General features: G+C 40.4%; 1 protein-coding gene across 4 annotated transcripts; it reads left to right on the top strand.

Moving 5' to 3' along the window:
- Positions 1 to 279: 279 nt before the first annotated feature.
- Positions 280 to 4,546, top strand: LOC137720393 (transcription factor TGA1-like). Of its 4 annotated transcripts, XM_068459458.1 has the most exons (10): positions 280 to 559; positions 720 to 851; positions 1,674 to 1,836; positions 1,939 to 2,013; positions 2,468 to 2,527; positions 2,613 to 2,690; positions 2,791 to 2,857; positions 2,951 to 3,231; positions 3,657 to 3,884; positions 3,973 to 4,546. In XM_068459458.1, the coding sequence occupies exons 3-10, from the start codon at positions 1,678 to 1,680 to the stop codon at positions 4,123 to 4,125; spliced, it is 1,101 nt and encodes a 366-aa protein (XP_068315559.1). In that variant the 5' UTR covers positions 280 to 559; positions 720 to 851; positions 1,674 to 1,677; the 3' UTR covers positions 4,126 to 4,546. The 4 variants fall into 4 exon arrangements, with proteins under 4 accessions (XP_068315559.1, XP_068315560.1, XP_068315561.1 ...); XM_068459459.1 differs by having other exon boundaries at positions 280 to 851; positions 1,677 to 1,836; XM_068459460.1 differs by having other exon boundaries at positions 280 to 851; positions 2,794 to 2,857.
- Positions 4,547 to 14,758: the final 10,212 nt, after the last annotated feature.

Genomic DNA, 14,758 nt, shown 5'->3' with positions numbered 1-14,758 from the left:
TTTTATTGTGACGGGAATATGAGTGATACATTATTTGTTTTTGTATAAGTGGTGAGAAATTTTATTTTTTAAGTTATTAACATTTTAACACACAAATCCCATAATTTGTATAATGATACATAATATATCATCTCGTATATCGATCATATTAAAAAATCTTTCGTGGGTGGGATATATTATTTTGGGAGGATGAGGATTACGACTCTCGTTCGTTGATTGGTTTTAAATATTAGATGGGAAAGTTGTTTTTAATATTATATGGGTTTTAAATATTCAGACGGCAGAGAAAGAACACAAATATTAATTGGTTTTAAATATTATATGGGAAAGTTGTTTTTATTTATTTATTTTATATTCTAAAAGAAAGTGAGAATTTTTTTGTTGGAAAAAGAAAAGGAAATATATTAAACGAGGAATTGGCCAGGAGACTCTAAATACCAAAACGATGGTGAATAATAATATTGAATGAAAATAATGAGCACATGAATTTATATAAGCAGGATGGAGGAGGGAGTGGAGCAGTGATTTGAAGCATCAGAGGAAGCAACGAGTTGCAAAGGTGAATGATGGATAAGTGATTGCGAACATATTTATTTACTAATGAGTATGTTAAAGAAAGATTGAATTAGAATAATAGGGGGATTAGAAGGTTTGAAAATGGTGTCTATTTTATTATAATAAGCTGTCGTGCTCTCTCTCTCTCTCTCTGTCTATCAAAGTCGATGATGGGACTTGCAGAGCTGAGACTGTCGACCGAGATCAGCAACAGCAGCATCAGCAGCATCAGCAGCAGCTAGAGCGAGGGTTTCCGATTCAACTTCCGATTGCTCTGCTTCAGTTTCAGATATTCAGTGAGTTACTGATCCCCTTTTGTTTTTTTGTTTTTGTGGGAAGGAAGAAGGGGGAACTGGGAAGAGATGTTTGGTTTCTGAGAATAGGGAGCAGAAGAAGAAGAAGAGAAGTAAAGCAACTAGTTTGTTTGTAGTTGTTGTTGGGTTGACTTAATTAGTATTGTGTCTCAATCTCAAAATATACGCCATCCTTCCACCTCTGCCTGCTTCTTCCATCTCTCTCTCTCTCTCTCTCTGTTCATGTGTTGTGCAGTTTCAACGCATGATACAATATTTTATATGGTATATTTTTCGACAACCTTTCGCTTCGTTTCTGTGCTTAAAGTATAGGAAACCATGATGCTTCTCAAAGCTTCAAGTTATTCCATCGTTTTATATGATGCATATGTCTATGTCTATACATACATACATACATATATGTATGTATGTGTGTGTGTGTGTGTGTGTGTGTGTGTGTGTGTGTGTGTGTGTGTATCACCTTAGCAACTCTACACTTGTGATAATTTCTTCAGAAGCTACGGATACTTCTCTGAGCTTCCGTCCCATCGGAGTTTTGGGATATACTTGTTTCTCTCTATCTTTTATCAAATTGTTACGCAGCTGTTTTTTGTTTTACTATTTAGTAATTCCAGTATACTATTACTTACGTTTGAATTCGTATACATATAGACCTTATTTTAGATGGATATCGGTTTTGGCATATCGATCGAGATTATAGAAATCTGGTTTTCTAACTTCCCTCTCTCTGAAAAATCTTGGAGGTTTTGCTGACCACATGCTTTTATATGTGTGAAATGTTCATTGGGTTTCTTCCATTGCCAGTAGCATGAATTCTCCATCCACCCAGTTTGTCACCTCAAGAAGGATGGGAGTGTATGAGCCTATCCACCAAATTAGCATGTGGGATGAAAGCTTTAGGAGTAGTGGCAATTTTAATGCCTCGGCATCCATGATACTGGATGAAGACATTAAACTAGATAATCAGGTGAACTTTTGCAATTTATGCTTTTTGTTCTTGTTTCCTGGCGCACGTACGCCCATGTTGGTCTGTTTTCTCAACTCTTTTGTTGTCATTGGATTTCTCCAGTCAGAGGACACTTCCCATGGAATTCTGGGACCTTCTAGCAAGTGTAACCAAGAAGCAACTAAACCTACGGACAAGGTAAGAACTCCGGAATTCTGCTTCACGCTCATGGTGACCTATTTTCTTTCTTTAACAAAGCATGTAGGTAACTGTACTGCCAGCATCGCTTCTGACTCTTCGCTGATGATTCTTCTTTATGATATATAAATATTTCATTTCGATATATGCCCACTTCATAATTTGTCATGATCTGTTGTCATCTTTTTTGCACGTTGTCAAGAAATACACATTTACAGATCAAGATTTTTTATAAGTTTGATGAAAGAGTGTCACAATATAGGTTAAGAGGTGGAATGACCTGCAATTCCTCTTTATTGTCATGCTTATTTTGTTAATGCTCACGATTTCAGAGATTAGTCATGCTTCATGAATGGAGAATGAGATTAGTGAAGTGTTAGTTGAAGTAAAATTCATCATGGTAGCTAGTGCTTTCACACCAGCAGCTTAGACATTATTTGTGTCGAATATTTAGGTACAAAGACGTCTTGCACAAAATCGGGAGGCTGCTCGTAAAAGCCGGATGCGAAAGAAGGTAGGAAGTGTACTACGTATTTGAAAGGATATCATACATGCAACTAGTGATACAATGGACTAATTTTATGAGTTTTCCTACACAGGCCTATGTTCAGCAGTTAGAAACAAGTCGTTTGAAGCTTGTTCAATTAGAGCAAGAACTTGACCGAGCAAGACCACAGGTCGGTAGGAGATTACCTTGCTTTTATGTAATTACAATTTACTGATTGATTTCGAAGAAAAAAAAATAATTGATATAACTTCTCTCCTGGTAAATTATAGCAGGGCGTGTATATTGGCGGTGGACTGGATAGTAATCCTCTTGGATTTTCTGGCACCATAAACTCAGGTTTATTTGTTAGTATGCTTTCTGCTATATCTTCATTGTGTTGTGTCATTGCCTTTATTACAGGTCCTCGTATTCTAAAATTCGAAACTCCAGGTTCTGCAGGCGTAACAACATTTGAGATGGAGTATAGACATTGGGTGGAAGAACAAAACAGGCAAATTTGTGAACTGAGGACTGCTTTGCACGCTCATATAAGTGATGTGGAGCTTCAATTCCTTGTGGATAGTGGCATGAATCACTATTTTGAGCTTTTCAGCATGAAATCAACTGCTGCGAAAGCCGACGTTTTCTATGTGGTATCCGGGGTGTGGAAAACATCAGCTGAACGGTTTTTCTCGTGGATTGGAGGGTTTCGCCCTTCAGAGATTCTTAAGGTAATCTATGTTTGGGTGAGGGACTTTCAAATCCCATGGGAGCAGACCTCAAACTGTTAGATAGGCCATTTTTAGTAAGGAACGGACCTCGAACTGTTAGACATAGGGGATTAGAGGGATTTGGAAATCACTCCTTGGAATGATCATTTACAGATCTCTCGTACATGTCTTTGCAAGTCTCATTACTAATCTCCTATAACTAACATTTTGTGGTTCATGTCTTTGCAAGTCTCATTACTAATCTCCTATAACTAACATTTTGTGGTTCATTTGTTACTTACTTGGCCTCAATCTCTTGGGATTTGGAAATCCCTCGCCAAAACATGACCTTACTGTTCTATTGGACATCCCTCAATGCTTTGAACAATTTCATTTGGCATATTTTTTCAACACTAAGTTCCAGAATTTGAGTATATATATTACAGGTTCTTCAGCCTCACCTTGACCCGTTGACAGACCAACAAGCTTTGGATGTTCACAACCTTAGACAATCATGTCAACAAGCAGAAGATGCTCTTTCGCAAGGTATGGATAAACTCCAGCACACTCTGGCCGAGACTCTGGCAGCTGGTCAACTGGACGAAGGCAGTTATGTCCCGCAGATGGCCAATGCCATGGAGAGATTGGAAGCTCTCGTGAGCTTTGTGACCCAGGTAATGTTATATGCCACCATCCAACTGTTTCCTGTTGGAGTTTTATTATTCCATGTTTTCTGACTAAATGATATTTTTACCCAAACAGGCTGATCATATTCGGCGGGAGACCTTACAGCAGATGTCACACATCCTCACAACCCGCCAGGCTGCTCGAGGCCTTCTTGCCTTGGGAGAGTACTTCCGAAGCCTTCGGGATTTGAGCTCGCTCTGGGCTACTCGTCCTCATGAGCCTGCCTAATTTTGGCATCAAGAGCATTCAAAGTGATGAGGCTCAGTATATCAGCAGGATAATCACCACCAGAAAAGAAACCAGAGGTGCTTTGTATAATGTTGTTCCATACATATGAGGACATAACATAATACAAGCTGCTGAAATTTTTCAAGCAGCATCCCATATTTTCAGAAGCTGTAAATATGGATGGCCATTTTGTCTGCACGAAACTTGTACGTAAATAAGTTCATTTTTGATGTCTGTATACATTAGAAAACGAGATTTATAGAATATAGGATTTGAGTATCGACGGAACTGGATCATGTAAATTCTTCTTTGAGGGTTCCTCTGTATTTCAAACGGGTGACATGTACACCGTTAGTGAGGTTATCGTTGTGCTTTGAACATGGACGGTCTTGTTCTGGAAAGGTGGTTAAAGTTGGTCTTAGTAGTACCTGTTTGATATATATATTGATGCCATTCACCTGATGATGGACATTTATTTCCAGTGGGATGGGATGCTCATTTTCAGGTACGTTGTCGAAATTTTCGGATGAGTGCAGGCATCGGAAAAGAAATTTTCTACTGGCACTAGTGTGAGCAATCAGAGCTGTAAGCGAGAGCAAACAAATTTCCGGTGTTCTGGCAAAGGTGGCTGCAGAACTGGAAGCTCCAACAGCGGACAGGAGCTTTTCTTTTCCATATATAGGTTCTTGGCTGCAAGGCTGTCCTCGCTTCATATTTGCTCCGGGCCAACTAGAAAAATCATGTCACGTTTTGTAGCTGAGAAGCAAATTTTCGAAGACCTTTCTTTGGATCATGTGAACCCATATTTCTTTCTTATTTGACGAAAATGTACCTGTAAAATAATAACATCTAAAATTAAGGTCAAACGCCTCACACGCTAACGATGAATGGGGGGCTTTGGCTGAAGAATCTCCGATGCCAAAGTTAGAATTATGAAAAAAAATGTATTTAGAAGTTTGTGGGTAACAAATGGCTTAGCACTTTAGTGGGATAATAGGGGTATTTATATGAGGGTGACCGGCTCTATTGGTGGAGGAATGGCCGGCCATATATGGTGGTAATTGGAGAATAATTGCAAAATATTATGTGAAATAATATAATAATATCTTGCAATTAACATGGCAATTATTCGTAAATTAAATAGGAAGTTTTGGGAGTTACCTTTTGAATAAAATGAATAAGAGATTGATGAGGAGTAATGAGAGGGAGTTGAATAAAAGAAAAACTAATGAAAATAGCTTGAAAACTTTGAATTTTAATGATAAGGATAAAATAAAGGGTAAAGTGAATAGTATCAGGATTGACTTTTCAGTGTAAAAATGTGGTTTTTCGTTAAAGTGAAAAGTATCGTGGGCTTTTCGTTAAAACTTCCTTGAATAAATACTATATTGATCACCTTTGACTCTTTCTTGATTGAGTCGTTATTGTCTGTTGCATGCACGTGGGAATCCCGATGTGTCTTGAGGGTAATTTTGTCCTTCTTACCCAAAAGTCCACGTGTCACCTCCATAATTTTTGGATTATTTTTGGCTCCACAAATGCCCTCACATCTACTGGGTTACTGGCAGGAAAGGATAATAGGTGTACATATCTTCCTTTGCTTTAGGAAACATAAGATTTTTTCCTATTTTGATGTAGATTCCCACTTTGATTGGAAAGTAGATCATTCTAGGAAAGAGAAATAAATTGCTCCCAAAGTCTATTTAAGTCTACCTTAAGCAGATGATTAAATTAACTTCAAAGAGCAATTTATTCAACCCTACAAGAGAGAGAAAGCTACAGGATATTTGTTTCCCCTCCCCTAGCAATCTTCTTCACTTGCCCATGCAAAGGACGGTTTTTCATTGCTTCATTCATCTTTACACCGCACCAAGGTAAGTTGTCGACTTGGTGCGGCAGCGACTCAGCTCAGGTTGAGGATTGGTTGCAGCAGCGTGGGTCACGAAGGAGAGCTAGGGCTCGGCTTGGGTTAGGCATTAGGGTGTTGACTTTGGGTCGTTAGGCTTGGACCCATGCGAGAGAAACGCGAAAGAGAGAGAGAGGCACAAGGGCGCTAAACCACCTTGTTTTGGTGGGGCTCGAAGAACTATCAAGTTTCACCCTTACTGCTTCGTGTTGGGTGTGAAACCCCGTCCTTGATTTATCATATTTTGTATTATTGGGCTTATGAAATTACCATTGTACCCTTGAGTTGACTTTCATTGACCGTCTTGTCAAAACGCGTAGTTCAAATTTTATTAGTTTATTCATATCGTACTCATCTCCACGAATGCATAGGCACGGATGGATTCAAAATCGGATGTATAACGAAAATTTTATGTTTCGAAACGTCGGTCGTTTTTCAGATAATTCGTGCTTCGTTTTTAGTGTTCTTAGTTTGTGAACCGTGGGACCCACATGGGGATTATTGTCCCCTTATCCCTGTCCCTATTTGGATTTTCCCCCTTACTTTTCAGATTTTTCTTATCTCTCTTTCCTCATCATTTTCTCTTCCTTGTCCCCTTAAAGACTCCCCTAAGCTCTATTTTCTCTGCAAACTCTCCCTCTCTTCTTTGAGCTTCACTCACACAACAACAAACACAAAACTCACTTGTTGGACGTAGGACCTCGAAACCCTAGGCCAAAGCTTGATACTTCAACCGTGACAGTCACGGTGCATCCCTCTCTCGACGAACTCCGACGACTTTCGTGATTTTCCCGATGTGGGCAAGTTCCTAGAAACCTTTGGGGTGTCTTTTAAGGTTAGATCGAAGCTTGTTTTAAATTGTACATGCTTGTTAAATGCAAATTTAGCTCAGAGTGAACTTTCCCCATATTCTGGCGAGAACCCGTGACTTCCAGGCCATTTTCTAGCTAAACCATAGTGACTTAGTCTTGCAAGGTACCATTCTTTTCGTCTCGTTGAGAACTATGATTTTCATATTTGAATCACTCAATTTGGTTGAGTATTGAAGAAATTATGAGCGTTTAAAGGTTTGCCCAAAAATCAGCTGATCCATGGCCTGAAATTGGGTCTACCCAACCCGATAGCCTCAAATCCGATTTCAAGCCCAAGTTACTACTCGACCCAATTGTCCAGCCCATCCCAAACCTAAACCTTCGGTATAAGCCCAAAAATCAGCCCAACCTAGAACCAAGCCTAGACCCAAAACCCAGATCCTACCCGGCCTGACCGAATCCCAGATAGTTAGCGTGTGGGGGCGTCTGTCTTGGCTAGCTCATGGAGCACACACGCCTCTACCAGAGGTTTTGTGCTTCGTCACTGTCCACGGTGGTAACTTTTTTGGCCAACTTTCCGACGACCCAACTCGGTAAGTTACGGTGCGTGCGATGGCTCGTGGCTTTCCCGGCCGCCGCCTCGTGGCGGTGCATGGAGGTATCCGAGGTTCCCGCTTAGGTTTTTCGATGTCCTAAATCTGTGTATGACATCTATTTCCTGAAATTCAATCATTTTAGTATAGTTTTATTAATTGGTCACTTTATGTGCTTAGGTGCGTTTGTTAGTGGCATTTTCGTCCTACCTAGTTCGCACGACTCTTCGACGACGGAGTATCCGTGAGTAAACCCCTTCCAAAATGCATGTTTTAATTATTAGAAATGCATATATGAAAGCATGATTTTATGACTATGTTTTATGAAACGTTTATGAGTAAATCGGATTTACGCTGTATGAAATATCATGCTTTATCGAATAATTGTTACTGAGATTTATGGTATGATGTTTGAGCTATTGAGCTCTAATTAAGATATATTTTGGAAGTATTATGTTCATGATTTTATGTGCTTACTTAGTGTTTTATCTATACTATGTGTCTGCAAGCGATTGATACTTTTATTTGGCTTCGGTCAGAAGATATTTATATATTTGGCTTTGGTCGGGTGATGTAGTGGCTTCGATCGATTATGATGACACTACTAAGCACATTATATATGATATATGTTTTATGAAAGGTTTTAAGGCATGCTAGAGTTTTTGGAAAACCTATTACTTATTATGCTATATGAGTTTTCTAAACTTTGGGGGTTAATATGTTGATGAATAACTGTTTCAGTATTATTTATATATCAACTTGGTCCACTCATGTTTTGTTTTGCGCCCCCTTAGGACCTAGGAAAGAGGCATACAATTTGAGCTACGAGACATTTCCATACCAGTGACTTTGTGTCATTCTCTCCACTTAGACATTCTTGTAATAACACTTTCTGTTACATCTTCCGCTTGTATTCTGAATTAGTAGTATGCTTTATTTATGTCATGCATTATCACTTTTATTTTGTTGGCAATTGAACTTATTATATTATTTTGTTAAGGTTATATTTGAATATTAATTTGCGTACTTATGCGCGAAATTTATATGCATGTTTCACATGTTCTCGGCATATGCATTTATAAAATGGCTTACATCACCCTCGGGTGTCGGCCAGCACGTGGCCATCTCGTTGTACTTCGAACACCGGGATCAGGGTGTGTCTTTAGGTTCACCTTTCCCATGCCGTGTTTCTTCCAAGAGGTACTTTACTCCATGAAGTGTGCCCTTGCTCAATATTCTCCAAATGCGGTCTGTGTGATGGTATGATTCCTCAATCTAAGCCAATTCTTTGACTTGGATCTGACTGTCAACAAATTCTAGTACTTCTTTAGCATAGGCCATATTGATGGAGTTGGCCAACTATGATCCAACCATAGGTTCTTCGATCATTCGAGCAAGGGAGATCATGATTGGGCCAAGGAGACTTTAGAGATAAGTAAAGAGTGGGAGTCTGATTCTTCCCCTGGACTGCGTATTTTGACGATTTTCATCACCGATAAGTAAACTTCTTGGTCTTCAAGCTACTTTGTGCTTTTGCTGAGCTGTTATCTAATATACTGATTGTCATTTTCTATCTATATAGATTCAAAATTTGGCTTAACTGCAAAGACTTCTCTAGATATGAAGAAAGTGCACATTGGTTTAGGTATCCTTGCTGAGTACTATGAATGGCATTGGTTGCTTAGTCTTCTTCGTCGGGAGAAAGGTAGGCATACCTCAGGAGAGGAGATAAAGAGGATCAAGGCGGAGGAGGCATTGGCTCTTTCGATCATTGTTGTGGAGCCTGCTATGAATAAAAGTGGAAAGAAGAAATCTTCCCTGCCTGCTTAAGAGATGCTAGTTGAGAAAAAAAAATTGAAGACTTACTCCACTGCTTGTGAGGGTTTGCCTTCTGCCGAGAGGCTTGTGATTGACTTGACTTTTTCCAAAGGGAAGAAAGATGAGGCTGCTAAATCTGAGCCTGTGACACCTACCATGTCAAAGATAGCTAGTACGATTGTTGATAGGATTGCTCAGCGTAAAGGTTTCGTCGTGCCCCCAGTGCTAAAGTTTATACCAAGACATCTGTTAGGAGCTAAGTCTGGTTCACCTTTGGAGTGGCTTGCTACTATGAAGAGCGATAAAGTGGTCTCTTTTGCTAAAGTGGCGCCTGGGCTTATTCCTCTTGCTGTTATGACTGGTTGGTCTACTGAGAAAGAAAAAACTGCTCGCATGGGCAGTTGTGAGAAATCCACCAAACCTGTTTCTAGAGAGTTTGTAGAGATCTATACTCTTTTGAAGCTTGATTTGGTTGAAGACATAGACTCGTGTGCCAAACTTATTTATAGCATTAGAAGGGTTGTTTGCTTAAGTTCCTTTGCGAAGCATACAACCTAATATAGGAGGACTGCTTTGCTTGCCATGATGTAGAAAATAATGATTCTATCAATTGTGTCTATACTCCTTGACTAAGAGGATACCAAGGTTGCCAAGGAGATGGTAACAACTATGCAACCGAGGCTTATTCTTCTGCCAAGAAGATAAAAAAGTTGGAGTTTAAGCTTGTTGGTTTGAAAAAGTCTGCTATATCTGCCCCCATTTCTCTGCAGCTTGAGACTGCTCACCATGAGATCGTTGACTTAAAGACTAGGCTTGACGTAATCCAAGTTAGGTATGAAAGTGCATAGAAGGAGATCGGTCGTTACATACCTTAGATTCAAGATCTTGAGCATGCCCTTTTTGAGATTCGTTTTGCTGCTTTTGCCAAGGATGAATAGTTGGTAACTGCTTATAATCAAGTAATCCACTTCCAGAAGATCTTCAATAGGCTTGAACCCCAAGTGTTGAAGCTCCAAGGTATTGTTGAAGAAGTTGAAGAAGTTGGTGCCCAGGTTGGGGCAGCTGGGGGTGAAGAGCTGGATAATGCTGCTGCTAAAGGTGTGGCAACCGAGTGGTCATGAGATGTCCAAACTACTGAAGAGTAGTCTTCTAGGAAGCCTTTAGGATTTTCTTTATTTTCCTTGTTACGTTTTGCTTTGCTTGAACTTTATTGGCCTTTGTTATTTGTTATCAATTTTGCTAGAAAATTTAATAAATTGCTTCCTTCGTTTTTCTTCATATTCACTTCTTTTGTTTACGCATAACCTTTAACTTTTAGACCAGCGGCAGGCGTGCTACTTTTCTATAAGAAGATAGACCCACGTAGCCTATACAACTGTAGGTTTTGGTGTAGAACTTTTGACAAAGTTGTTAGCCATAGGGTTGGTAGTTGGACGCTTTACTTACAGAAGCAGAGGAGTCTGTGTAACCACTTAGCTCTGGCCTGCATCACAACATACCAAAATTTTATGGGCATGAAATTCGCTAACCTTTCGTATCAAAAGTACGCGATTGTATATAATTTCATGGGCAAAGGTTCAAGAGAACACTTTGCACTTTATGTAACCAATTCCGTGGGTTACGTAGCAAGTATCACATCACTTTATGAATTAGTGTAGATCTGAATGATCATTCCACGCTTGGCAAAGATGAATCTTATTGACTGCGTAGTATGTCAGCAGTGGATAGAGCTTCGTATGCACGCTAACTATTTAACCTTTCACAAAAATGTGTGGTTGTATAAGCTTAGCTCTGCTTACTGTTCAAAAGGCAAGTCATAGATAATCTTCTAAAAACCACAGACGACCTTAGTGCACTCAGTAGCAGCTTTAGGGTTCCAGGGTAGTCATCAATAAGGTGTACTGTGTAAAACGCCTCCTCTATTTTTATGGCCCAATTGAGGCCAAAGACCATAAATCTTTAAGTTAGCTAAGCCTTGAAAAAGACCATTGGGGTAATCGAGAATTGTCTTGTTTGATGCTTTAGCCTGCTCATTGCCTTGGGGATACCTTGTTATGAATATGTGCTACTTGATGCCATATTTCTAGAAGAACTTTGCCAAATCTTTGCCTACGAATTGCGGGCCGTTGTTTGTGATGATGGATTGAGGGATGCCAAATGGGCAAATGATGTTCCTTCATATGAAGTGCTCTATGTGCGTTTGAGTTGTGGTTATCATGGACTATGCTTCCACCCACTTGGTGATGTAGTCAGTTGCCATGATAATCATGCTTCTACCCCTAGTAGCGAGCAACATTGGCCCTACTAGGTTGATTACCTACTATATGAATGGCCAATGACTCATCTGTTGGTGTAGTTTGTTGGTAGGCAGTGCTAATACCTGCTTGTGCCATTCGCAGTTGTCGCACTTTTGTAATAACTCTTTAGCATCTTAATGTATAGTAAGCTAGTAGTAGCCTATGTTAAGAGCCTTCTACGACAAGGATTGGCCTTGGCAGTGATTTCCACAAACACCTTCGTGGATTGAACTTAGAACCTTTAGGTCATCGGGAGGCGCTACGCAACAGAGATGTGGTCCAATGTAGGATCTTCGGACGAGAATGCCATTCCACATGTAGCAGTGTGTTGCTTTCATTTAGAGATTTCTAGACTCCAATATTTCTGTTGGGAGTGTGCCATTGACTAGGTAGTCTATAATGGAATCTTGCTAGTTCGGAGTTGTACTAACCTGTGACACCTCAGTTGCTGGCTTCGCCTTTACTCTGGGTTTGTCCAGATACTCCACTGAAATAGAGAGTTTGAGTTGACGGTCGAGGGAGGAGCCTAGGGTGGCTAGCGCATTTGTGTGGGTATTGTCTGCCCACGAAATTTGAGTGAGGTTGTAAGCCTGAAATGCCTCAAGCTGCTTTCATACCTTCTTTAGGTATTGTGCCATTTCGAATACTTTGCCTTGTACTCCCAGGTAGTCTGGCTGGTGATTCGCTAGGAATCGAAATGAATTGTAAGCTTTTTCATTGCAAAGTCTTTTGGTATTTGGAGGCTTGCTAGTAGGGCTTCGTACCCTGCTTCGTTGTTGGATGCTTTAAAGCCTAGAGTAATCGTATACTTGATCATCGAACCTTCTGGGGTGACAAGGACCATGCTTGCTTCCGAGCCCTTGTAGTTGGATGCGCCATCAACATGCAAATGCCAGAAGTCTCCATCGGGTGAGGCATGTGTGGTTATGGCGTGTTCAATTGCCTCTAGGGTGTCGTTCGGCTGTGTTATTGCGTCGCCTAGGCTAGGTGTGAATTTGGCATGAAGTCCGCCAAGGCTTGGGCCTTTATTGCTGTTAGGGGTCGGTAAACTAAGTCGTATTGGCCAAGTTCCAACGCTTATTTTATTATTCGTTGAGAAGCGTCTGGACCATGTAGGATTGATCGTAGAGGATACTGAGTCATGACAATGACGGTATGAGCTTGAAAATATGGTATGAGCTTTCGAACCGTAACAGGTAGCGCCAAAATCAATTTCTTGATCTTTAGATATCTGTTTTTTGCATCGAGAAGAGCTTTAGAAGTGTAGAATACTGCCAGTTAGGTCCCCAACTCTTCTTGTGTGAGGGTAGAGCTTACTGCTACTTCTTAAACTGCCAATTAGATGTATAAGTCATATGTTGTTTTTGGCTTGGATAGTAAGGGCGGTGATGTGAGATACTTTTTCAGGTATTGGAAATCTTTTTTGCATTCATCATCCTATTTATCATGTTGTGCCCTCTTGATTGCTTTGAAAATAGGCTTGCATTAATCGATGGGCCACGAGAGGAAGCGGTTGAGTGCGGCTGCTTATCTGGTTAAGCTTTAGATCTTCTTCAAGGTAGTTTGAGACTTTATCTTTAGGATTGCTCGGATTTTCTTGGGATGTGCTTCGATTCCTTTTTGGGTTACTAGGTACCTTAAGAATCTGCCCAAAGATACTCCAAACGTGCATTTGGCGGGATTAAGCTTTATCTTGTACTTTTTAAGAATGTTGAAAGTTTCCACCAAGTTGCCAATGTGGTCTAATCACTGCCTACCCTTCACCATGATATCTTCAACATAGACCACCATGGTTACTCCAATTTGTTTCTTGAACATCATGTTTACCAATCGTTGGTAAGTAGCTCATGCGTTCTCAAGGCCAAAAGGCATGACTTTGTAGCAGTAGGTGCCTCGCTCGATCACGAACGTGGTTTTCTCTTTGTTGGGCTTGTGCATGGCTATTTGGTTGTAGCCTGAGTATGCATCCAAGAAACTGAGCAATTGGTTCCTGAAAGTTGAATCTATTAGTAGATCGATTCAGGGAACTATATAGGGATCCTTTAGGCGTGCTTTGTTGAGATCGGTGTAGTCCACAAAAACTCTCCATTTTCTCTTCTCTTTCTTCATTACTAGTATGACGCTGGCAAGCCATGTTAAGTGTGCTACCTCCTCTATGACCCCGGCCTTCAATAACTTGTTGATTTCCGCTTTACTTGTTCAAGTGCGAAATATTTTCTCTTTTGGATCACTGGTTTGGCAGCGGGGTTGACGTACAACTTGTGACATGCTACCTTGGGGTCGATACTGGGCATGTCGGAAGGTGACCATGTGAAGATGTCACGATTTTGCCTAAGAAAAGTTGTGAGCTTTTCCTTTTCCTTTGGGCTCAGAAATGAGCCAATTTTAGCCTTTTTCTCTGGTTGCTAGGGATTAAGAATGATGTGCTTGGCATCCTTTTCAGGTTTCCATCCCGTCTCGTCTATTGGTGTGTTGATGTTGACACCATCTTCTTGATCCATGTGCAATAATTTTTATTTGGTAGATTTGTCGTCCATTTCAACTTCGGTAACCTCTAAGAGGTAAATATCTTCTTCTTTGATTCATTCAGTACTTGCATAGTGCATTGTCGAGATGTGGCCTAGTTAGACTTGATTTCTCCAACTCATCTTCCCGAGATGCGGAATCAAATTTTTTAATACTTGACAGAGGTTATGACATGTAGCTTTATCAACCAAGGTCGCCCTAGAATCCTACTGTAGGGAAACGGGTCGTTTACTGTCATGAACATCTTCTTTAAGACAATTGGTGGTGTTCTCACGTTAAGTGTAATGTTGTCGATGGCAGTCGAGGCCTGTCCGTTGAATTCGGTGAGTACCTTCATTTGGCGTATGATTGTGTTTTACAGGCACATTTGCTGAATTATTGAGAGTTGAAGTAGGTTAACCGCACTTCCTATTAACCATCGTTGGTGGATCGGGATCAAGAACTCAGTGTAGTTCTTAGGCATCGGGCTTCCTTTAGATAGGGATCGGTCCCTGCATTTAGCTTTCAGCTTGCTTTGATGTTGTACTGCTTCTTATCCTTATTCTTTTGAGCTACTTCCGATTCTTTTCAAGGCTGCTTAGGTGCCTTGTCTGCTCGCTGAGCCTTGTCCCAAAATGTATGTTTTTCTAACAAGGTGAATGAGTCTGCTAGAGTTAGATCTTCTCCCATGACCAATTCTCC

The sequence above is a fragment of the Pyrus communis genome, chromosome 16 (assembly GCF_963583255.1).
Source record: "Pyrus communis chromosome 16, drPyrComm1.1, whole genome shotgun sequence".
Lineage (NCBI taxonomy): Eukaryota > Viridiplantae > Streptophyta > Magnoliopsida > Rosales > Rosaceae > Pyrus > Pyrus communis.
Note: the sequence above shows the minus strand (reverse complement) of the source record. Positions and strands in the feature narration are given on the sequence as shown.

Bases quoted from the DNA above. Each gene is read 5' to 3' on its own strand.
- LOC137720393 (XM_068459458.1), top strand. From the start codon at position 1,678: ATGAATTCTCCATCCACCCAGTTTGTCACCTCAAGAAGGATGGGAGTG. The intron at 2,528-2,612 runs GTAGGAAGTGTA...TTTCCTACACAG, and splicing joins AAAGCCGGATGCGAAAGAAG to GCCTATGTTCAGCAGTTAGA. The intron at 3,885-3,972 runs GTAATGTTATAT...TTACCCAAACAG, and splicing joins TCGTGAGCTTTGTGACCCAG to GCTGATCATATTCGGCGGGA.